The sequence below is a fragment of the Lachnellula hyalina genome (assembly GCF_007821495.1).
Source record: "Lachnellula hyalina strain CBS 185.66 chromosome Unknown contig00033, whole genome shotgun sequence".
NCBI classification, from domain to species: domain Eukaryota; kingdom Fungi; phylum Ascomycota; class Leotiomycetes; order Helotiales; family Lachnaceae; genus Lachnellula; species Lachnellula hyalina.
In genome coordinates this window covers 119,867-144,184 of record NW_022157147.1, presented here as the reverse complement: position 1 = coordinate 144,184, position 24,318 = coordinate 119,867, and the positions used below count along the sequence as shown (strand labels likewise).

The following is a 24,318-nucleotide window of genomic DNA, read 5'->3' as shown; positions in this document are numbered from 1 at the left end:
GGATGAGGATGCGGCTGGGTGTCAAATCGCTCATTCCTTCTCCAAACCAGTTCATGTAACCGTCTACATAGTATGCCACATAATTGCTAATGCCAAAAGAAATTAGGCCTTCGTTCTGGTGTTATATATCCATTTCTCTCTGCCATGGCAAGTCACCAGATTTTGCCCTCTCACCAAGTTAAGACTTGGGCATGAAACAAATAATTCATGGCGGAACACCTCATTACCTCAACGGAAGCATCGGTGCCTATGCTCGAGGTGCCCTATGTTTCCAAATATTCTTGTAAAATCGGTCATTTCTTACTCTATCCTGGCTCGCGTGGATTCACGCTGAATAACGCCGGATTCTTGGTCGTTCGAGAAGATCAACATGAGGAGCTTGTTAGTTTGTTGCAAGAATGGTTATACCTTGGTCTCCTCCAAGAGTTCCTAGGACACCCGGTCAACATACTTGATTTCCTGCGCTTAGGCCACGGTTCCGAGCAACAAATTATCAACTCATCCCCATTGCCACGCATTCTTCAAAGTTGTCGAGAGAGACTGTTAGCAATGCCAAAAGGAAATCGAGAGAAGCATTTCGAAAGTCTTCTTACCTTTGTCCAGATTGCAGCTTCACAATGCCGGTTTCTTGACCAGCCTCGAGCCTGGTAAGACCCTCTTGCTCCCGTGAATGTATCTCACGTGACTATTCAATAAGAGGGGAGGGGAGGGGTAAGATACCCCGCCAGCGCCAAGATTACGTCGCCCTCGTCCCTCGTTCCAGGTTGAAGATCAACACCCCATCCCCATCCTCCTCTCTCATACTCATTGACAAATAAATACAACACAAGCAAATAAATCCAACAACAAAATACCAGAACCCCAAGATCAGGTATGTTCAATGCTTGGGTTTCAAAGACATACTTGTCCTCTTCTTGAACTTCCCTTGTCAGCATGAGCTATTTGGCAAACGAACCCCGCTAACAAGCTTGTTTCAGCACAAAATGGCAAGCAGAGACTACTACGACGGTAATGGACAGGACGACGGAGGCCGTCAACAAGGTGGCCGTGAAGAAGGCGGATACGGTGGTGGAGAGCGTCGACAGGAAGGCTACGGCCAAGGTGGTGGGCAGAGCTATGGAGGTGGCAACCAGGGCGAACAACGTTACGGAGGCGGCTCGAACCAGCAGGGAGGCTATGGAGGTGACAACCAGGGCGAACAACGCTACGGAGGCGGCTCGAACCAGCAGGGAGGCTATGGCGGCGGCGGTGGATACAATAACCAGAATGACGAGGATCTGCAGGGTGCAGCTCAGCATGCCCAGCAGCATGCGGGGAACTCTGGAGATTCTAATATATTTTCGAGTGTTTTGGGTAACTTGATGGGCAACAAGCAGAACATCCAACAAGGCAACCTTGACGAACAGCGTACGTTTTCTGATTTCCATGCTGCAGGGTGCATGTGCTAATACATGCAGATGCCGTTCAATCTCACCAGCAGTTCTTCGGCGGCGGAGGTAACTCGCAACAAGCTAGCTCTGGATCGATGGGTAGCGCTGCTGCCATGCAAGCCCTCAAGATGTTCTCCGGTGGCCAGAGCGGCAACTCTCAATCTGGAAACTCGCAGAATGCTTTCGTGGGTATGGCGATGGGTGAAGCCAGCAAGCTATTCGATAGCCAATCTTCCCAAGGAAACGTCGCCTCGGGCGCTAGCAAGGAGTCTGCTATTCAGCAAGCTGGGGAGATGGCACTCAAGATGTACATGAAGAGCCAGGGCGGTGGCTCGTCCGGCTTGATGGGACTGGCCTCGAAGTTCATGTAAGCTTCGGATTAGCATGTATTCATATCTATCGTTCGCTGGTCTTTCGATAGTCAAATATGGGTGGATGTTTTATGAGGTTATGAGGCATGTGAATATAAAATTCAGCACGGAGATGCTGGTAGAGAAAATACGATGATCTTACTCGCGATCACTAGGTCTTTGGATTGTTTGAAAGAGACTTGCATATTGTTCTCCGATGGCACTAACACTGGCAGTAACAGTCCAGTATACGTCGGCTTTAGCAGCTCGGTTATGAAATGAAGCATCTCAAAAGTCAGATGCTACATATATAACAAGCGAGTCTGGACATCCTAGCTACAAGCAAACCATCTCAAAGCCGGCTCGAAAAAACCACCATACAGTTATAGTTTTAACAAGCCGCATTCAATAATAAGAAAGTGGAGATCAACATGTTTTTTAGAGGTATAAATGCACACTAATGATACTCGAACGTAATGATGAGACAGGAGTCTATCCATCCATCAAAGATCTTCACTATATATTCACGGCAGGTTCAGCTATCTCGGCATTCGCCCTCTCTGCTCTACGGCCTTGAATCCAAACACCCAGTTCCCGCCAGATGCGTTCTTTTTCCGCGAATGGAACGGAGGCTGCTAGGCCGCTCGTGCTGCCTGGACGAAGTTAGCAGCCTGCGATAGTTATTCTCGGGTCGAGTCTAAGGCAAGGGCTGATGCCATATTATTCGGAACAATGATACAGCACTAAAAGAGGGAGGAGAAGAAGAAGAAGAAGAAGAAGAAGCTCACAAGCAACAAATATCCTCGCTCCTTCCCATCCTTTGATCATCTCGCCGTTTTTGCCGTCTCCGTCAACCCCAACCCGTTCACCTTCCTGCCATCCATACGCGAATTCGTCTTTTCTGAGTGATCGCCCTTTTAGCACACGGAACATACTTTCCCATATACTCTTTCCGACTACACAGACGGCTTCTGGGCGCCACTAGACCATTATATGGATGCATCAGCGTTCACGCTTTATAGAGTGCGACGGAAATGAAAATCAAGACGAAAAGGAAAAGGAAAAGAAAACGAGTAAAATATGTTAATTACATGAGTACTTAGCAAACATAGAAAAACAGTATATAGCTTTCCTTACCTTTGCAATCTTCTCCACCAACACCCCCACACTCCCATCCATCTCCCCCCTACTCAACTCGCTCCCATTCCGCGTCGGCCTCGCCACAATATTCGTATTCCCACACCCCCAGTCCAGCAGCGTGCCATCCTCATCAGGCCTCAACCTCCGCGTCGTGATCCCGCTGCTGTGCAACAGACTCCAGAAGCGGTTCGAGGGGTGCGCGTAGGCGTGGCCCGCGGAGGCTGTGGTGAGACCGGGGTTTAGACCGATGAAGAGGAGGTGGAGGGAGGGCGCTAGGATGTCGGTTAGTGGGGGGAGGTGGGCGTAGGTTGAGGGGGGTGCGTAGCCGCTGCTGGTGGGTTTGGGGCGTTTGGATTTGGGTTTCTTGGTGAGGGATGGCGAGGGTGCGGAGGATGATGAGCGTTTTTAGGGGGGGAGCTTTTGGTGGCGGGGGGTGCGTTGGCGGCGAGGTGATGCTGGTGTTGAGATGGAGGAAGCTTCGTTTTTTATGAGGGGTGCTGGGGAGAAGGCATAGGAGGAAAGGTTTAGGTGGCCGGAGAAGCTGGCGGGGGAGGAGGAGATGGGAAGGTTGTCTGTATCGGCTTCTTCGAGTTTGGGTGCTTCACCAGTAGCGATTCCCATGATGAGATGCCTTCTTTTAGACTTGTATCGCAGGTAATATTGGACTCTTCAGAGGTGTGAAGTTCAAGTCCTCAAGTCCTTATGTCGAAGTGATTGATGGTAGTGAAGATCTTCAGCCTTGTGGATGGAGCCTTGTCGTTCGATAGTGATCTACGGGGTTAATCATTTATTTTGGGAAAAGTAGAAAACCTTGTTTCTGTACTCCCTTGGGTTTAACACCTGGGAAAAATGAGATCATTGAGGATGGCCCTTTTTTACAATACCCAGGCGTATCATGCTTTACAATTGATCGGGGATGAGTATGTGGGATACGCCGTATTGGTCTCCAAAAAGACTGTACAAGTACTAGTTGAGCTGAATTGTCTCGAATTCATGAGCCAATGACGTTGTTCTCCCGTAGTGTTTCGGGTAAATAGGAGGTGGCTTCGACCTCTAGCAGTGGGGGCTGGAGAGAAAAAGCGGCACCACTTTTTAATGTTTCAGGCGACAAACATGAGTGCCGCTTTCTGTTTCACCACGAGCTCGTGTTGTGATTCGTATTTACATAATGGCGGGGCTGAGCTGAGCTGTCGTACCTGTCCATCTATATATACCTGAACCAACAACCACAACATCTTACGAGCCCCAATTTCTCACTTCACCTTACGAGAGGCCTTTAATCACAATTGCAATATCTCAAACAACATCACCAATCATGGATACCGTCAAGAAAGTCCTCCACATCGGCGAGAGCAGCCAAGGAACCCCGCCAAAAGAGCCCACCGCCTCAGAGCTCCAGGAGCTCCAATCCAAATATAAATCCGCACAACAAGACCAAGTCTTCGCCTTCTACGACACCCTTTCTGTCCCCGAAAAAGCAGCACTCTTCTCCCAACTCTCCTCCTTCGACCCCGCACACATAAACTCCATAACCTCCGCAGCCCTCAACCCCCCGAAAGCCGAAAATGCAAACAAAGAAGAAGCGCCCCTCGAGCCCCTACCCGAGTCCGCCACAGCCAGTATCCTCGATTCAAAACCCGAGGATATTGAGAAGTGGTATGAGAGCGGCCTTGATCTGATTGCGGGGGATAAGGTGGGTGTTGTGCTTATGGCGGGCGGACAAGGGACGCGGTTGGGCAGTTCTGCGCCCAAGGGCTGCTTTAACATCGGATTACCGTCCGAGAAATCACTGTTTCAGATCCAGGCCGAGCGGATTCGCAAATTGCAGCACTTGGCCGCCAAGAGGGCCGGGAATAAGGAGGCGGTTATGCCGTGGTATGTCATGACGAGTGGGCCTACAAGAGGGCCCACAGAGAAGTATTTTGAGGAAAATGGGTACTTTGGACTGCAGAAGGAGAATGTGGTTATTTTCGAACAAGGGGTGCTGCCTTGTATCTCGAATGATGGGAAGATATTGCTGGAGAGTAAGGGTAGGGTTGCTGTGGCGCCGGACGGAAATGGAGGGATCTACCAGGCCCTTTTCACGTCGACAGTTATGCAGGATATGAGGAAGCGTGGGATTCAGCATATCCACGCTTACTGTGTGGACAATTGTCTTGTCAAGGTCGCTGATCCGGTCTTTATCGGCTTTGCGGCATCCAAGGACGTCGATATTGCTACCAAGGTCGTCCGGAAACGCAACGCTACTGAGTCTGTTGGACTTATTTTGCTTAAGAACGGCAAACCAGACGTTGTCGAGTATTCTGAAATTGACAAGGAGACGGCAGAGGCTAAGGATGCTAAGCAGCCCGACGTATTAAAGTTTAGGGCTGCTAACATCGTTAACCATTACTACTCATTTCGATTTCTGGAATCGATCCCAGAGTGGGCGCATAAACTGCCTCACCACGTTGCTCGGAAGAAGATTCCTTATGTCGATACCGACTCGGGAACTACGGTCAAGCCCGAGAAGCCGAATGGCATCAAGCTGGAGCAATTCGTCTTTGACGTCTTTCCCATGCTTGAGCTCTCAAAATTCGCCAGTTTAGAAGTCAAGCGCGAAGACGAATTCTCGCCTTTGAAGAATGCTAAAGGTACGGGTGAGGATGATCCTGATACGAGTAAGAGGGATATCCTGGATCAAGGAAAGCGATGGGCACAGGCTGCTGGTGCTACGGTTGTGAGTTCGGGTACAGATGATGGCATTGAAGTGTCGCCATTGATTAGCTACGTAAGTCACACGCACGCACTTCCTTAGAGTTTCTATCCGCCGGTTGCTGATCAGATGATATTATAGGGTGGAGAAGGGTTGGAGAAGTTGAAGGGCCAGACTATTACTGCGCCGGCTGTTTTAGAAAAGGAACTCTCGTAAATGGCTATGGGGGATTGTTATCGTGACGTCTCTTTGGTATGATGATTAGATGATAGATGACATCAATGGTAAAAGGATTGTTTTCCAAGGCATATCTGTGTAACTCTATCTCGATCTCTCACCAGTCGTTTCCATACAGTATGGTTACTCCAGCTCAGAGCTATCCTTGGGTATCCTTACTATCAAAGGTCATAGTAGTCTACCAAAAGATCATTTCGAAAGACTTTTATTTGATGTCATAACTAGCCTTGCTGTTGTTCTAAAGCCCGTTTGTTCGTTCGTTCGGTTACTATGAGTAAGGTACCTAACATAGCCACCTGCGCCTTGTTAGACTTTCTTCTAGAGCCTGTTGTAGAAGATGCACCTTCTGCCTAAAAGAATAAGTCCTATGTTTACCCCACATCACATGATCGCCGTATCATCCGCAGAGTGTGGAGTGATTAACATACGGAGGCAAGGTAGGGAGAGGAGGGCATGGCCTTGTTACTTCGTCTATTGTAAGTATGGGACCGGGCGATCACTTAGACTTGATCTTGGACTGACTCCCTGATTAGTACTCGGTCTCGGTATAGTATACTCGACTCGTCCAAAGGATTCATTCCCGCCACCGCGCCGCCGTTCGTAAAAAACATACATATCAAATACCCATGACGCCGCCAAGGCTGAGATATGCAAGTGAGACACAGCCTTCTAAATTACGATATGTGATTGGTCCAGCAGACAGGAATTAGAGTAAATATACTGCCGATCATTGGTTACTTACAAGTAGGTACCTGGGTAGGGCTTTGTAAGAAGGCACAGTAGGCACATTGCAAGGCAAAACCGGACTTGGAGTTACAGCTGGGCTGAGTTGGAGCTGTCATTATTTATGACCGCTGAAACCATCCACAAACCCAAACCTTTCCTTCTTTCTTTGTCACAGCATCACCAAAAACACAAACGCAAAGGCAAACTCGAAGGATTCTCCCTACGATACTTAATCATCGAGCAAAAGTAAAGGCAAAGGAAACAAGTTCCTCTTACATACAACGATGCGCTTCTCAACCGCGCTCACAGCGCTGCTGGCGCTCCCGGCATCTACCATCGCGGCGCCGCAGCCTATCGACAACAGCGAGCTTGTCGAACGCGAACGCGAAGCTGCGCGCGATACTAGTATTGGATTTTTCGCAGATGTCTCTGATCTGTGGAAGAGGAAAGGAGGGGGAGGAGGAGGGGGAAAGGGCGGTGGGAGTAGTAGTTCGAGTGGGAGTGGGAAGGGTGGTGGAAGTTCAGGCAGTTCGAGTAGCGGAGGGAGTTCGAGTTCGTCTTCAGGGTATGGTCCACTTTCTCTCCTTTAGTAGTATAGAGGCCAACAGACTAACAACCCTCCCAGATCCCGCGGCTCTTCATCCTCCAACGCAGGCGGTTCCACAAAGACAGGCTCAGGCGTAACCCCAAGGTATGGAGGCTTTTACGGCGGCGGCGCAAAGACGCCATATTCAGCTGGAGCTCGCTCGCCCGGAGGCGTCTCCCCGCTCTTGCTCGGTGCAGGCGTCGGCGTAGGTGTGGGTGCTGCTGTTGGAATCGCGGCATATCCAGGACACTGGCCATACGGCGCATATGCATATCCATACGGCTCTCCATATACATTCCACAACCGCACTGCCCGCCGCAACTCTTCCGCTACTTCGACTTCATCGTCCGCATCCGCAACAGCGACGCCTACAAATGCCGCACGCTCTCTTCCCCTAGGGGCCCGGCAGGATGATGATCAGGGAATCAATCAGACGAAGCCCATTACTTGTCTCTGTGCTCAGTATGCCGTGTGTGGCTGCGATGATAATAACAATGCTACGTTTTTGAATTCCTTGATTGGCGATGGGACGTATGCGAGCCTGAACACGACTCTCGTCAATGTCGCAGATATCAACGGCACCTCTACCATTGTCCTCAACGGTACACTGCCCAATGGCACCACTGCTTCAGGCGGAACGGAAAGTGCCAGTGGAGCAGTCAGCACGTTGAGCAATTTGGCCGGTTATTGGGTTATGGTTGTGTTGGTTGGGTGCACTGCTTTCTTGATTTGAAGTCATTCAATGCTCAGATTTTGATTTCTAGCCGGCTGGGGAGACTGGAAGTGGAGCGGAAACAGATTATACCCCTGTTTCTCTTCGTTGTATTTTCTTGCATCATTTGTACATATATACACACGGCCTCTTTGGCGTTCCAGGACGGGATTGGGATAAAATTCCATCAAGCAAGGGAATTGGGATGTCTAAAGTGGCTTACGAGCATGGATTTTACATGTTTCATACTTCAGCTTGTATCCGTAGATTTGATGTCTATGCTGAATAGATTTCTCTTCTTCTGCACAGATATGTCTATATATAAAACAGCAGTCACCTCAGATTACATTGAATAACTCACATACCGAGTTCTGTTCAATCAAACCCCAATCTTCTCTATATATCCATCCCATTGCAAGATCAAGATTCGGTAAACCTGATCCGCTTGCTTGCTTACTAACTTGTCTTACTCCGCTTTATTTCTACGAAAATTACGTACGTTTTAGGCAAAAAGCGCTCCTAAGATTGCATTGCATGCATGAGTGTTCTGAATGATGTCTATAGGTAAGAAACGCTAGTAGATATGGCTTAGATTTGGACTTGGTATAACTTTCTAGTTGTTATGCTACTTGGTATTTAGCTTATAAAGATCCGGGTGGAGGGAGAGACATACAGGGTGGAAAATGTCATTTTAAGGCTATACTATGAACTGTGAAGAACTTGTGTTTTACGTACCATGCTTGGACATCTCTTTGAAAGTGGAAACCTTTCACAATAGTGAATTCATAGAGAGGGGGTAGATACTCTGTTCCACATATGGCGTTGCTGGGACTCGGCCGGTGTATATATAATACAATCACAAGCATTTCACAAAGAGACGAGACGCATGAAGATTGCTTTATACATATTGTCACATTCCACTGCTCATGTCTATCTTCATCTGCATGTGAACCGCCGCATCAAAAGCAATTGCATCGCTTGTCTCATCTATTTCATATCTCGTTTCGTCCCCATTCCCTAAACAAAGCACACCCCCTCGAATATTCACCAATCATCATCCTCATCTCTCCCCCTCGCAGCACTCTGCCTCTGCTTCAAGATATCCGCCAGCCCTTGCAGACCAGCCGGTGTAGGCTGCGGGGTACTTCGCCCACTATCCCCTCCACTCCCGTTGCTGTTCATACTCATTGCCGAATCCCTTGGTGCTGGTGGTGGAGCCGGTTTTCTGCCTGCTGCTGGTCTCTTTGCAGGAGGCGCGGGAGGTGTAGGCTTGCTTCGAATGCCATTGCTGGCTGGGGGAGGAGGCGGCATGGGCCGGGAAGCGACGGGGGGTGGTGGTGGAGGGAGGGGTGCCGGGGCTTCTTCTTTGAGGTAGGCGGAAGGGGCCCAGCCTTGGCCATCGGGGGTTTTGGCTAGCCACCAACCTAAGAACGTACAATTAGCATATGGTTTTAAGGAATAGGTTTATAAGATAGCACGTACCGTTATTCTCTTTTTGGATAACGGTTATAAGTTCATCCTTCCTCAGAGTGATTTCATTTGCACTCTGGCCACCAAAATCATAGAGAACACGGTATTGTTTTTCTCGTGGCGCTGCAGGAGGAGCGGGTGGTGGTGGAGGCGGCGGCACGACTCTTGCAGAAGAGGTTGAGGAAGAATTTCGAGTGTGGTTTGGGACGTTGTGGGTTGCGACGGATTTTTGAAGCGCAGGTGGAGGTTGGGGAACGCTTCTGGCTTGAGAAACTGCTGGGCCGCGAGATACAGGCGTTGTGTTCCTATTTGAATTATTGGTAATTCTGGAAGGACGTCCGCCTGGTCCACCGGGCTTGATGAGTCGGCCTTTCGTGAATGGTTTAGCAGCTACTGGCTTCCCCTTTGGCATTGGCCGCGAAACCGAGCCTGGTGGTTCTCCCGGTTGTGTGTGGATTGCTCCACTCTTGTAGAAATCCTCCGATACAGGTGGTTTGGCAGCATCCCGATCTTTTAAAACCTTCACCAACTGCATTTTGTTCGGCTTTCTGGCATACTCAATTGAGTCGCCAATCTTCAAGTTGAACCCGGCAGGCATTGACGCTTGCATATGCGTGAAAAGTTCAGTCTTCAGCACACAATTCAACAGTGGATCGGCTTCTTGTGGAGAGCCTACACCCAGTGAGAACCAGTCATCTCGACATGTTGAGATGCCAACGAATTTGATAGCGCCAAGTGGAATGGCCTTCTCAACCTGGATCTGAACCTGTTTGTTAACAAGATGCTGGGCTATGATGTAGAATTTGCTCCTCGTCAAGATTATGATTCGAGGCACCGGTTTACTTGACCGACCAAATTTGGTCTCCAGAATCTCGCCACGACAAGAGAAGATCGCCTTCTCATTAGATGGCATGTTAATCGCATTACGAACTCGAGCCCCAGGTCCATTAGTAGCATTGGTACCAAGGTAATCTCCCATAAAGCGCCTCGAGCCGAGAAGACTGAATCTTCTTCTTTCTTTCCGCCCTTGAAGGAGTTTGTGACCCTTATCTCGAAGCAGAAGAAATTCGGCACCGACTCTCTTCTTCCTCCAGACTCTCTGAATTCTGGTCGCTGCCTCAATTCGAATACGTAAGAATGCTCGCCAGACCCGCTGGATTCGAATAGCCATGTTATGCCAGTATCGGTCTCTCATGTGCTCCAAAGCAAACAAAGTCTCTGGCGCCTTGATGAAAGCTTTGGTAACACCCATCTGAAACTCTTCCGCGGGGATACTGGTGTCCTTCAAAATCTGTTTCGCTCCAGTCTTCGAGTCCCCGGTCCAAGTATAGTCACCAGCGTATGAAGTTTGAGGCGACAGAAGATAGAATCGTTCCACGAATTTATCAAAGGTCTGACGGTACGCAAATCCAGCACGTCTAATACGCACGTTCTCCTGAAGACCGAGGTACTTGATCTGATGCATAACGTTTGGCACGTTGTATTCAGTCGGCGACTTGTTTTCGTTCGGCTTGATTGTCCGAATATACGAAGGTTGTGCTTTCATCAGAGTTGCCACCAGCTCATTGGCTGAAGTCTTGATTTTATCTCCGGCTGATGGGGGCTGCTTCCTGTTATCTTGATCAACCTGGTTGGGGAACAATTCATGGAGGAAGCGGTTGCTGCTCGAGCCAAAAAGATTAAGCAGGCCCTTGAGAAGTTGGTCCTTGTTTTTGTCGGTAATACCCTCAACAGTATATGCAACATCACCTGCATAATGCTTGATGATGAAGTTACCTTGGCGAGGCGTCAAATGAGGATTTGACATGCCGTTAATAGCTGTCATGAAAGTCCGATCGCATGCTGCGGGATCTGCGTGTGCGGTTTTCGTGGCATCCTTCATAGCTGAAAAGACACCAGGAGGTCTAACGGACTCGATCAAATCACACACAATCTTATTATCAAAATATTTGATGGGTGTCCACTTGATCTGTTCTCGTTCATACTCCTCTTGCTCCGTCTTCAACGTCAGTTGAATAAAGATCTGCTGCAACTTCTCATTGACGTAGTTGATGCAGAGCTGCTCGAAACTGTTCTTCTCAAAAATTTCGAAACCATAGATATCAAGAATTCCAATGGAATGTGCTGTAGTTCCGCGGGCCTTCAAACTAACATTGACACGCTCCACAATCCAATCAAACAAATTCATGTAGATTGCCTTTGCTAGAGCATCGCGTGTAGCTATCGCTTGAGGAGGGTTTGCCGGGGACTCGATGATCTCTCCACTTCGTGGTGTGAGGACTCGAATCGTAATGGCCTTAATGATTTGCTGGGGGTCAACCTCCAGAAGATATGCCAGGAAATCAACCACCGACTGATCGACGACCGCAGCATTTCCATCATCATCTTCTCTAAATTGGAGGTTGCCAGTCCATAAAACAGCGGACAGCATTCGAAATATTTCATCTTGCTCGGCTTGTGTTAAACCAATAACCTTCATGGCGTTGAGAGTATCACGCCACTCAGCAAGATCATCAATTCCATCCACATCCAGACACTTCGACTTGCTGGTATAATCATACGTCTCCGGCTTTTGTACTCCTAGATTTGTTCGGTATTCTTGGGATGCTCCTTTCGTGAACTGGTAGAAAATGTGAAAGTTCCGCTCATTTTTGATTTGCCCCACTACTCTTGACTTTTCCAATAGGTAGTTTGTGATATCGGCTCCAACCGGCTCTCCTTGAGCATTGAACTGCAACTGCAGGTATTTTCCGAAACGTGACGAGTTGTTGTTTCGTAGTGTCTTTGCATTTCCAAACGACTCCAGTAAAGGGTTCGTTGCGAGAACCATGTCTTTGGTTTGCTGAATCGAAGAATTTGAGCCTCCAGACACATTGGCAATGTACTGCATTAGGCGCTTTGCGGCCTCTGTCTTCCCAGCTCCCGATTCTCCGGAAATAATGACGCACTGGTTCTCCTTGTAGGCGTTCATGTTATAGTAGGAAGATTCGGCAACGGCGAAAACGTGTGGTGGCATCTGCTCTTATTAGCACAAAAGTTGACTTGAGGCCTAGTTTGTTACGAACCTCCAATCGATTCTTCCCTCTGTAGCTGTCTAGGACGTCTTCTGTATAGATCCCCACTGCCACAAAGTTAGTAGAATGACTTCATAGCTAGATAGCTCTCACTCACAGTCCTGAAAGGGGTTGACGGAAACTAGCACATGGCCAATATATGTCTATCGCTCCGAGTCAGCATGTAAAGTACCCCACCAGCCCGCGCTCCCGCTGTTTCTTACATAGATCTCTCTGGCCTCGAATCGCTTCTGCAGATTCTCGTTGATGGCTTCATTCGAGACCTTACTAATCAAAGTAAGATCCGATACTCCGACCTCCTTCTTCTTCGTTGTATCGAACGCGGCCTTTTTGATATTGGGCTTGCTGTTTCCACCGCCATTTCGTCCGCCATCTTGCGCCTTGGAGGCTTTGTCGCCCTTGGGACGTCGACTGATACCCTAGATTTCACAGAGTAGTAAGCCATCTGTTCCTCTGCATTCCCTGCGAACCTGGCGTTGAGCTCTCACCATCTTTCCTTTCTGCCCCTGTTTATTGACTGCTTCAAGTTGCGCCCAGTTCCTAGCCCAATACTGCGGCTCTCTCTATCTCTCTCTATCTGCAGAGGATATCAAATGGGCAAAGGCAGTCCAGGACAGGTTCTCATCGAGAGAGTTGGGCGGTGGATGTGCAGAATTTGTGTCAAGGTTCTGGTGCCGTTGAAATGTAATCGCCAGAGTCGCCGGCCGGATATCTTTCGCTAATGTACGCTACGCTACGGCGCTTTTTGTGGGGGTCGGGGTCGGGTTCCTGCACCAAAACGTGTTGCCTGTGAGCAAGCTTGCGTCAACAACTTTCAGCCTCGCCACAGGCAACGCAACATTGTCCGCCACCTGCGATAGAATGACTGTACCACTTACTCGTATTAGTAGAAGCCAGTGTCTGTACCATTACTACTGGCTTGGAATCTTTGCGACAACTTGATGACCATTTCCTGGTGTTTCCACATGCACCGATGTCCCCCGCTTGCAAATGTCCACGATGATGTTGGGTAAAAGTGCAAAAGTGCTTGTCAACTTCTGCCTCCTCAGAAGTGTTTGCATAGAGATGTGCATCGAGAGGCCTTGCACCAGTTCATAAGTTCAGTTGCAGAGTCTACTTCGCGCCTTTCCTCGAACAGCTTTTCCTGAGGCCTCATATAAAGGGACAATGCCCGAGGTTATCCTAGCCAGCGATAGCACTGCTTTCTTGGAGGTCTGCGTTTCAAAACCGAGGTTGAGCGGTTGCTTAGTGAGGATGCTTCGGTTTGCGAGAATTGGGGCGGAGAGGGAAAGATCGTGCTTGAGAAGAACGCCGAGAAAAAGTTCCTAAGCAAAGTGGTAATCGAGGAAGGTGCTGTGCTATTCAAAGGCAAGAGCTAGTCCCCCTCTCTTCCTTCGCTTTTGGTAGCTGGAGATAGACATTCTATCCACGAAGGCAACCGCAAACACAAGACCTGAGAACGGCGAGCAAAATATACACCCACAGATTAGTGTGACGGAGAAAGCTCCATTGTGTAGCATCGCCACGTTTGTCTCACGCCGGAAGTCTATCACTGCGCTTCAAATTGGGTCGTGTTGGCCGAATGATAGTTTATTTGGGCCTCCCGAATATATTATCTTTCTTACTCTCAACGGATGCTTGAAGAGTTTCGCAACTATTTCTGGTAGTATGTTGTATTAAGCCTTCCATGGCGTATTCCAAGCATTACGAATATGACAGACTCAAGGTCTAAGCTCTCTATTACACCCAATTTTATAAAGCGTCCAAACTGGCTTGAGTACTGTTTATCTCGAGGAAGACACGATTCAAATGTCAAATGTGCAGTTGATATTAGAGAAGCGAGAAATGCACGAGTTGCTTGTGCTGTCTTGTCTACAATTTCTTCTGCGCCCATGAAAGTTTAAGTCTAGCGATGCCGAAACTGGTGTAAAGGCCCAAACCATCATCGCATGTCTTCTGATGCCAGTGCTGGGATATAACGCCTTCAGGATGCCTAACGTAATTCCTATGCTTTCGGATTGGGGGCGGTAATGGGGTAGAGTATCTCAAGTACGATTATTCACGGAAATCGAGAGGCAGAATATTGGAATCAAACATCCCCGGTTCTTACAAGTTCTCGGTATAGCGTCGCGGCCGTCATGCAAGCTCTGCTAATGTCTTCTTGTCTCTTTATTGCCAATTTTTTCTGTTTGTCGCACGCCCTGGAAGCCTGCCTACGGATATGTCCAAGTACACAGTGTGTGGGGAGGCCGCAAACTACGGAGGTAGTAGCGTCACATTGCAAGGCCTACGATATCAGAAGCGGTGAACGAATTCTTATAACTATCCTGCTGCCTTTCCGTTGGTTTGCTCGGTCTTTGCGAGACATTCAAGCCAATCCCAATAATGAGATCAGCCACTGGACGACCATGGGTGAGTCGTTACTTGATCCATACATGACTACGATTCGTCACGAGGGTTATCGTTCTGATGCCTTAGGTGGAGAGAAGGCATTGTGCCCGATGTACGTCAATCGAAAATGAAAGTAAAAGGTCTCAAGTATTACAGATAGAGAAATTTGGACAGGTTTCAATGGATAGTTTAATTGAAACCAGAGCAGAGCTACAATGCAAACCATCCGTTGCAGCCCCTAACGCTCCCGTGCGGCGTTAAGCAGAATCACAGACAAACCAGAACTTTGTTATCCTGCAGACGGCAATATAATAAGAAAACTAGGGTCCAGTTGGGGTGCTTTGATCAACCGGAAGTTGAATTAGATGCACATTTGCATGACGGTTTTTCATAGCTTCATAAATTGTACAGTGCCCCATATGAGGCTGAGGATGATCACCGACCTGGCGTTGCAGCGGCTACAGTTGAGCAACACAAGTGTTTGATGCCGAGTCCCAGTACAATGTGGTCAGTCAATCGTTAACGGATGAAGTTAGACGCGATACGCGATACAGTACTCGTACCTGAGGGGCAGATTGAGTGGGCTCGAGATCTGCCCCGCTGCAGAATCCAATAAATCTGATAGCGGGCCAGACTTCTGCGACCCGAAATCCGAATCTCCGTTATTTTGTGGCTGTTGATTTATTGGGTTGGGTTACAGGTACCCCCGCAGAAATAGCATAGACCAAAATAGCCAATGGCATATTTAGCGCCCAAGTCAAGTCACACTCCACGGCTCAACGCCTCGTGGCTCTCTTGACCGCAGCAATACTTGTGTACGGAGTTTACAACCTCCGGGTCTCGACAGGAACTCTTCCAGAATCAATTGCAAATACTTATTCCATACCCCAGATGCCAGACAAGATCCGACAGTCCTCTACACAAATTCCTGTGCAGATCACATTATGGACCGGTTCTAGGAGGATCTTTTGATACAGATAGGATGCATATCAAAACGCGTGCCTTCTGCTGTGCAACCATGATGACCGCCGCTCACTCCTCACAGTCAAGGCAACTGATGGCTGAATCATTTGATCCTTCATGAGACGAGTCAGACAGAACAGACTAACGTTTTACCAAGCTCGGACGGTGCTCAGATATTGCTGCAGAACCAGAGGTCTATGGAACCAGTTTCTCTGCGTTCGCGGGTTGAAGAAATCGACTTCATCCAGCGCGGAAGACGACTCGTCACAGCCTTCTCATGCAGAAATCGGTCCTTCTGGGCGCTGATTGGTCGGTGCTACTCACCCGCAGAGGGGCATTGGATTTGTGGGCGAATCCCGGACGAGACGAAGCGCCGGGAAGTTGACGAGGCGTTGACCCTGGCCGGGCCCCCGCAGCCTTTCTTGTCACCCAGATGCAATGTTTCTTGACAACATCCTTCTTTCTTTAAGAACAATCGCACAACTTTCTATGAGGAAAAGTCGTCCCATATATCCTCTCCAACATGCCATCTGAATATCGTACGATTTTTTGAATTGATTCATCGCATCTAAACATTTACCGACCCCTAAGCCTGCACATACTGCGGTTCGAGTCTCAGTCGCCCGTCAATGCGTCGGAGCCCTGCTACATCAAACGTCTCAAACTCCCATTTCCAACAGCTAAGCTTTTAACACCGCAATATACCCTGCAAAACGCCCCACCTGCATCTGAATGTTAAGATAAACCCATCATATCGGACTGATCTGATACTGGCCTCCCAGCCTTCGAAACTGGCTGCTACGTCTGATCATCCTCATAACTCTGGAAGCGTGACGAGCCCTGCCTATTCAAGCCTTTGGAGCCTCAGATGGCAACCCGTCAAGGACCGTGACTACCAGGTTTAGAAGGTTGCTTACTTGCCGAGCCTCTAAAGGACGTCCATTGAGTTTCATGGAACTTCTCATATCCGTTCTTACAGCAATATCCCTCCCCACAAACCGCACGAGCTCCAAAGCGCATCATCTTGTACGGGACGGCTTCTTGCATTCTTCATCCAAAACCCCTGTGGTCCCCCTTCCCTAAGTCGTCGGCGATTGGCAAAGTAAGCCTTTCATCCTTGAGCTTCATATACTTTCTGTCCTGCTGGTTCAGACCCTTAAGCTCTTTCGGTGGACGTCCATTCTTTCTCTTGGTCTCATATACGACCTTTAATATTGGAGTACGAAGTGATAGAGGTAGTGTCGTTCGTTCAACAGCTACTTTGCATTGACGACTGTGCGTTTACGTCGATATCGTCGCTGGCCGACATTTAATAAGGATTGTGGTAGCCGAGGAGGATATACTGGCAAGATGGGGTTCATGAATGAGCTCAAGGCTCAAACTCGGGGGACGAAGTTGATGTTCAATTTTCTTTTTCACGGGTTCCATGTTGGGCTATTCGCACTTGGATGGTAAGGAATTTGTAGTCGTGTATGCGTTGTTATTGACTAACATGATTTCCAGGTGGAAGCAAGCAAACGACATAAAGCTTGCGGGTCTGAATTCACTCACCTTTTCCGTATGGATATCCCGAGGTGCTGGTCTTGTTCTGTCAGTGGATGGTGCTATGATTCTGCTACCAATGTGTCGGAATATCATGAGATATGTTCGACCAAAGGTCAAGTTTCTGCCGCTCGATGAGTCGCAATGGTTCCATCGACAAGTTGCCTACTCACTTTTGTTTTACACTATCGTCCACACCGCCGGTCATTATGTCAAGTAAGCCATCTGGAAGGAAACTTGGATGTCAAGAAACTAACAATAGCTAGCTTCTTCAACGTTGAGAGAACTCAGATCCGAAAGGAAACTGCAATTCAGATCCACTACACCCAAGTTGGTGGAATTACTGGCCATATCATGCTACTATGCATGCTTCTCATGTACACGACGGCTCACGCCAAGATTCGCCAGCAATCCTTCGAGACGTTCTGGTATACCCATCATCTATTCATTCCCTTCATGCTTGGCCTTTACACTCACGCCACTGGCTGCTTCGTGCGTGATACCGCCACCCCTTTCTCTCCATTCGACCACGACAACTTCTGGAACCATTGCCTCGGTTATGAAGGGTGGAGGTGGGAGCTCTGGGGAGGTGGTCTTTACCTCATGGAGCGATTGTACCGAGAAATCCGATCCAGGAGAGACACACAGATCGTTAGAGTTGTGCGCCATCCATATGGTAAGTTGCCTGAGATTATCCACGTGAGAACACTACTAACATCACCCAGATGCCATGGAGATCCAGTTCACCAAGCCCTCGATGAAATACAAGGCCGGCCAGTGGTTGTTCTTGAACGTTCCTTCAGTATCAAAGCAGCAGTGGCATCCATTTACCATCACATCCTGCCCATTCGACCCCTACATTTCCGTACACGTCCGTCAAGTCGGCGACTTCACCAGAGCCCTAGGAGATGCCCTCGGAGCAGGACCCGCCCAGTCCAAGCTATACGATGGCGGCGACCCCAACGCAATGTTCGAAGTCGCTCTTCAAAACGGGCAAGAAATGCCCGAAATCCGCATCGATGGACCTTTCGGTGCACCTGCTGAAGACGTCTTCGACAACGAAATCGCCGTCCTCATCGGAACGGGTATCGGAGTTACGCCCTGGGCTGCCATCCTAAAGAATATCTGGCACATGCGCCAGGGACCCAACCCCCCCACTCGTCTCCGCCGCGTCGAGTTCATCTGGGTCTGCAAAGACACTACCTCTTTTGAATGGTTCCAGATCCTCTTGTCATCTCTAGAAGCTCAGTCTCAAGCGGCTGCCAACTTACCCGGCAATAACGGTAGCGAGTTCTTGCGAATTCATACCTATCTGACCCAGAAACTCGATATCGATACTGCCCAGAACATCGTGCTGAACAGTGTTGGTGCTGCTGTGGACCCTCTCACTGAGCTCCAGGCCCGCACCAACTTCGGCCGTCCTGATTTCGGAAGGCTGTTCACGGGCATGAGGGAGGGTATCTTGGATAGAACTTACCTGAATGGATTGGAAGGAGAGATGAGGACGAATGTCGGAGTTTACTTCTGTGGTATGTTCCCTTTCCCTACATCTTCCTATGAGATTTGATACTGACAACCATAACAGGACCCAACGTAGCAGCGCGTGAGATCAAGAAAGCTTGTAAAAAGGCAACAGTCCGGGAAGTCAACTTCTCGTTCTGGAAAGAGCATTTCTAAATGAATATTCTACTTTTACACCCTTATATAATAGATCGAGTTGTGCCTGGACTGGTTTCAGAAGTCATGATTGATGCGTGCATTTCGGCGAGCGAAACGGAGCGATGTATGTTTGTACCGGTCTTTGTATACCGAAGGAGGAGTGATTTGAGTTAAAATGTACTTGGGAATAGATACCATCATCAGTCATGCCATAATCATCACTCACTATCATTCTGTACCCACGATACCACGTATCACTTGCTCAATTATACAAGAGATCTACAGCTTACTCTGCCCCTCCTGAGGCACCTTCACAACAACCTTCCCCCCAAGTCTCTCTACTCCCCCAACGCCTCCAACGCCTCCCCCACACTCTCCAACCCCCACAAACTCCTTATCCGTAAACACAGTCCCCCCTAAACTTGCCCTCCTCAATCAGCTTGAAAATCCCCTCCCAAACCTCCCCAATCTTCTCCGGCTCATGCACAGTATACGCCCCCCAATGCAACCCCACAAGACTAATATTCTTCAACAACACCTTATTCATAGCCACCTTCTCGATATTCCCCGCCGCAAACCCAATCACCAGTATCCTACCATTCCAGCGAATACACTTCGTGCTCTTATCAACCATCCCCACCGGATCAAACACAATATCCACACCCCGCCCCTTAGGCGTCAGTTTCTTGACTTCGTCCGCCCAATTCGCATTATTATAATCCACGCCATGATCCGCACCAAAGCTCTTCGCCACCGACAGCTTATGCGCCGTCCCCGCCGTCGCAATGACAGTCGCACCAAACGCTTTGGCGATCTGCACAGCTGCCAACCCCACGCCCCCAGCCGCTGCATGCACTAACACGACATCGCCCTTCTTGACGCCCGCGCGCGTGACCAGGGCCCCGTAGCTCGTCGGCGCCGTTACGAAGAGACCTGCGGCTTCGAAGAAACTCCAGCCCTTGGGCACAGGTCTCAGCGTGTCTTCGCGCGCCGCGACTTTCGTGGCATATCCGCCCTGAGCGGCGCCGAATACGCGGTCGCCGATTTGGAATTTGGGAGAGGGGATGGAGGAAGGGGTCGAGAGAACTGTGCCTGCGAATTCGGAGCCGGAGATCCAGGGGAGGGGGGGTTGGTTTTGGTATTTGCCGCGGATTTGGAGGAGGTCGAAGAAATTTGTTGCCGAGGCGTGGATGGCTATTTGGTATTGGTCTTTGGAGGGGACGGGGTCGGGGGAGGGAGGTTACGGTGAGGTCGGAGGGTCCCTAGAGTAAAGAGAGAGGAGTTAGGAGATGATTCTTGGTGATATATATATATATATGGATTTGGGGGCATGTAAGTACCTTGACATATTCTTTGATTTGTATTCCACGCATTTTAGGGTTTGATTACTGATTGATGTGACAAGCTTGATGAGGAGAAGGAAAGATTATGTGATTTGAACAGAGAGTACTTAAAGTAGGAACAGGACAGAGTGCTTCATCCTGGCTTCTCCATGATTCAAGCTCCTCGACTTGCATCAAATCGCGGGGAGCCGAGCCGAGGTTGCTACTCCATGATCATTGCCGGAAATCACGTGAAGGAGATACTGTCCTGTTCATAATAGCAAGACCAGGGTGATTGTCCAGAACATGAAAGGATTGTAATTGAAAGAAGAAGAAAAGAACATGCCAATATCAATACATCAATCACTTGATATGTATGTCTCGGGTTAATAGTCTCTCCGGACGGGTCGTGTGGTTCTCACTCCCATGTGGCTTCAGAATGGCGTGGAGGAAATTGGAAGGAATCGAGAGGTGTATGTAATAGCTACAGTAATCCCAACTGTGAGGATACGGTAAGGTCTCGTCTCTCCATGTTTGTAAAGTGGATATTTAACTTTGAGTGCATACAAACGACTGTTCTGGTTCATACTTTATATCGCAGATCTACTCTTACAGTCTTCTAGCCACACCCCTGCTTCTTCTAAGTGGGAAGGGAACCAACGTCATCTGTAGCCGCCTTGTCTTTATCTCACACGATAATCGCAAACACCACCACAAACCACCACCAATCCAATTTCGCCCTCACTCCCCACCCTCTCCTCTGTGTGTCTCTCTTCGATCCGACATCTAAAATATCATCCGCCATACAATGGCTTCAGAAGACGCAACCGCCGAGACGCAGGACAAGCAAGTCTCCTTCAAGGTCAAGACATCCAGCGATGGTAACCACACCATCACTATGTCCGAGGCTGCGACAGTCTTGGACCTGAAGACGAAGCTATCTGGGGATGACTACGAAAAGGTGCCAGCCGATAGACAAAGACTGATCTACTCCGGTCGTGTTATGAAGAATGAGGACGTCCTAAGCAAATACAACATCAAGTCAGGCAACACAATACACATGGTCAAGAGCGCGCAAAGCAATGTCGCACAAAATCCAGCAGCCAGCCCCTCAGCCGCCACCGGTGCAGCAGCTCGATCAGCGCCAGGAGTGCCAACCAATATGGCAGCCGGCACAGCGAACAATCCTTTAGCTGGCTTGACCGGTGCTCGGTACGCTGGACATATGGCTCTTCCAGGAGCAGACATGTTCGGCGCAGACGGTGGTGTAAGTCCCCCCAGGCGCCCAAATTTTTATACTTATAGCTGAGAACCTCTAGATGGGCGCACCACCCAGCGAAGACGCAATGGCCCAGATGCTTGAAGACCCAAACGTACAACAAACCATGAACGAAGCCCTCAACAACCCCGCCCTAATCGACATGATGATCCAACAAACCCCCGCTCTCCGCAACAACCCACACGCACGAGAGATGTTCCAGTCCCCCGAGTTCCGCCGCATGCTCACCAACCCCGAAGCCCTGCGACAAGCAGCCGCAATGCGACGATTGATGGGAGGAGGCGCTGGTGGCGCTGGAGGTTTCCCGGCGCCGGGAGTCACAGATACCACACCTGGAGCAGCCGGTACGCCAAATCAACCTAACAATGCGGCTGCCAATCCATTTGCGTCGTTGATGGGCGGTGCTGGTGGTGCAGGTGCTGGAGGCGCAGCAGGAGGTGCAAACCCCTTCGCGGCACTCTTTGGAACTCCAGGTCAAACTCCAGGTCAAACAGGCGCGACACCAGGCACCGTAGGGTCACCACCTGCAAACGCAGATGCGCCAGTGAACCCGTTTGCATCTCTGCTTGGTGGTGGTGCTGGCTTGCAAGGTCTCCCGCCCATCACGCCAGAGCAAATGCAACAAGCTATGCAAGCACTACAAGCAGGTGGCGGTTTCGCAGGCGGAGCTGGAGGAGCTGGTGGTGGATTTGGTGATCTATTTGGACCTGGTGGATTTGGCGGAGCGGGGGGACCAGCGAGTCCGCCTGCGCCGGCTGATACGAGACCACCGGAAGAGAGATACGCGGATCAGTTGAGGCAGTTGAATGATATGGGATTCTTTGATTTTGACCGGAATGTTGAGGCTTTGAGGAGAAGTGGAGGTAGTGTGCAGGGAGCTATTGAACAATTGTTGAGCTAGAGACATACGAATGACGGTTTCACGAATGTGTATACGGTAGAGGAGCTGCTCTTTTAGGCAGATATGAGGCACATTAATGGCATGCATGGATGGTATGGATGATGGACAGCTGTATGCAAGCGTTTCGCTACATAGCGGGCAATAAATGATGATATTTCCCCCTTTCTGTCTCTGTTTCTTTCGATTTCTCCCTGTATTTTCCATCTCTTCCTGCATTTATCTCTCTCCATCTCTCGATGCTACTTCATACAGAATCAAGATAAACGACCACGAAGCCGTTCTAGTTATCAATATTTCAGATACTATTACTCAACGCCATATATAAGTATAGGCATATAGCATATAGGCATCAGAACGCATGCATGCATCATCTTCCTTCTTTCTTTATTCCTCTATAGCCTAGAAGCACGTTCCTCCAACATCTTTATGCGCCCACCGCCGCCTGTTAGCTCCCGAAACGCAGTAATGACCAAGCCAGTTGCTTTGGTCTATACTATATATGTCTCGAGAATCTGCTACTTGAAGTCTATGAAACACACCCATTTGCACATTTTCTCGTCTTTGGGAATTTGAACTGTTTTGCTGTTAGTTTTGTTAATTACTGGATTAGTTAGTCAGTTGGTCAGTTAATCAGTCAGTCAATTTGTGTTGTGGAAGAAGTAGATTTTTTTTGCTTTTAGGATAGGTCTGATCTGACCCGCTTTGCAGCCAGCCCTGGTGCCCCACTTAATTATTCCAAAGTGTGACTTATCCTTGCTAAACACGCGACATTGTGGCAAGGGTTGGTCACACTTTGAAAAGTGTGACCAACCCTTGCAAAAAGCTATCGTGTCTACTCGTAAACATGCCCTCATGCAAGCTCCGGGGCGTTCTGAATGTTTAGCAATAGTTGAAAATCAAGCCACGACTACTCTTTTCTCGTTGGATAAATAGGTGCTGCCAGGAGCAAACATTGTGACCAACAAGGAGATACTGTCGCAAGGCCTCGTTAGAGCACATGCAATGAATTTTGAGAAGTGATGAGCATTTTTACGAGCCCGTATGTCTTATGTTTCCGCTACCTTTGCCTAGCTTAGATCATTTTTTACCAGAATCAAAGTCTAGATATATTAACATGATTGGAAGTCCGACTGTTTCTATTCTACGTCCATTCTAGTCCTTTCTGCGCTAGATAATCTTCTTTCCATAGAGTACACGAAAATCCAGGAATAGAAGGTGGCGTTCCGCAGGACATAAGCATATCCAACTAATTTCTTTCTCGGTTGTGCTGATTTTTTAATATCCGTGGGGGAAATAGCCATGAGCATACCAGAGTGCAGACGGTCAGCTATAAGGCTGTATGTCTCACTTTGACTTTAGAGGCAGCCTTAACTCGCCCCCAGAAATGCCACTCAGACTACGGGATTGGCACTGTACGCTTAAAACACCACACATGTCCACTGTATAGGATTGGTGGGTGGAAAAGTATAGAGAAGGCTGTAATTTTGCAGGCACTTCCCGCTCTGCCCCCGAAACCACTAAGCGAGAGTCTAACGTCTGGATAAAGGGGGGCAGATTGAACAAGTATTTACGATTGTAAAAAATGGTTAAGCTTGATATAAGATTTACCTCAACTGTTTCCAAGTGCACTATGAACTCGTCAGCATTATTGTAGAACCCCCCCCCCCCCCCCCTCCAAACATCCCTATTCCTCAATCAGATGAGCCAGCGAAAGAGCCCGAGGCAAAGCCTGACGCTTTCCCACCCACCCTCGTCTACGGTGGGTGCGTCACGACTGCTGCACTGGCACACCATCATCTGCTGACAATTGGCCCAATGAGGGTGAGTCGCCACCTATGCGT

At 49.0% G+C, this 24,318-nt stretch overlaps 8 protein-coding genes across 8 annotated transcripts; 5 read left to right on the top strand and 3 right to left on the bottom strand.

Annotated features, from left to right (window-relative positions):
- Positions 1–207: 207 nt before the first annotated feature.
- Positions 208–1,801, top strand: LHYA1_G003682 (uncharacterized protein; the record flags this gene model as incomplete). The annotated part of the gene is made up of 5 exons (XM_031148651.1): positions 208–542; positions 604–647; positions 858–871; positions 978–1,407; positions 1,458–1,801. The coding sequence occupies 5 exons, from the start codon at positions 208–210 to the stop codon at positions 1,799–1,801; spliced, it is 1,167 nt and encodes a 388-aa protein (XP_031007092.1).
- A 495-nt stretch (positions 1,802–2,296) lies between these two features.
- Positions 2,297–3,190, bottom strand: mug (G/U mismatch-specific DNA glycosylase; the record flags this gene model as incomplete). The annotated part of the gene is made up of 3 exons (XM_031148650.1): positions 2,297–2,433; positions 2,569–2,761; positions 2,918–3,190. Coding segments are annotated over 3 exons (603 nt in total), but the record flags the coding sequence as incomplete, so codon positions are not given.
- A 1,045-nt stretch (positions 3,191–4,235) lies between these two features.
- Positions 4,236–5,831, top strand: UAP1 (UDP-N-acetylglucosamine pyrophosphorylase; the record flags this gene model as incomplete). Its single annotated transcript, XM_031148649.1, has 2 exons — positions 4,236–5,690; positions 5,757–5,831. 2 exons carry the CDS (start codon positions 4,236–4,238, stop codon positions 5,829–5,831), a joined length of 1,530 nt encoding a protein of 509 aa, XP_031007094.1.
- Positions 5,832–6,862: 1,031 nt separating this feature from the next.
- LHYA1_G003679 (uncharacterized protein) lies at positions 6,863–7,897 on the top strand (the record flags this gene model as incomplete). The annotated part of the gene is made up of 2 exons (XM_031148648.1): positions 6,863–7,143; positions 7,204–7,897. 2 exons carry the CDS (start codon positions 6,863–6,865, stop codon positions 7,895–7,897), a joined length of 975 nt encoding a protein of 324 aa, XP_031007125.1.
- Positions 7,898–8,920: 1,023 nt separating this feature from the next.
- On the bottom strand, positions 8,921–12,839 carry myoA (Myosin-1; the record flags this gene model as incomplete). The annotated part of the gene is made up of 5 exons (XM_031148647.1): positions 8,921–9,300; positions 9,359–12,362; positions 12,412–12,467; positions 12,518–12,563; positions 12,624–12,839. Coding segments are annotated over 5 exons (3,702 nt in total), but the record flags the coding sequence as incomplete, so codon positions are not given.
- Positions 12,840–17,124: 4,285 nt separating this feature from the next.
- Nox1 (NADPH oxidase) lies at positions 17,125–18,993 on the top strand (the record flags this gene model as incomplete). The annotated part of the gene is made up of 5 exons (XM_031148646.1): positions 17,125–17,225; positions 17,278–17,532; positions 17,583–17,992; positions 18,042–18,845; positions 18,902–18,993. 5 exons carry the CDS (start codon positions 17,125–17,127, stop codon positions 18,991–18,993), a joined length of 1,662 nt encoding a protein of 553 aa, XP_031007117.1.
- A 376-nt stretch (positions 18,994–19,369) lies between these two features.
- Positions 19,370–20,348, bottom strand: LHYA1_G003676 (Quinone oxidoreductase-like protein 2-like; the record flags this gene model as incomplete). The annotated part of the gene is made up of 2 exons (XM_031148645.1): positions 19,370–20,169; positions 20,345–20,348. 2 exons carry the CDS (start codon positions 20,346–20,348, stop codon positions 19,370–19,372), a joined length of 804 nt encoding a protein of 267 aa, XP_031007116.1.
- A 757-nt stretch (positions 20,349–21,105) lies between these two features.
- Positions 21,106–22,477, top strand: DSK2 (Ubiquitin domain-containing protein; the record flags this gene model as incomplete). Its single annotated transcript, XM_031148644.1, has 2 exons — positions 21,106–21,564; positions 21,617–22,477. The coding sequence occupies 2 exons, from the start codon at positions 21,106–21,108 to the stop codon at positions 22,475–22,477; spliced, it is 1,320 nt and encodes a 439-aa protein (XP_031007119.1).
- Between the last annotated feature and the right edge of the window lie 1,841 nt (positions 22,478–24,318).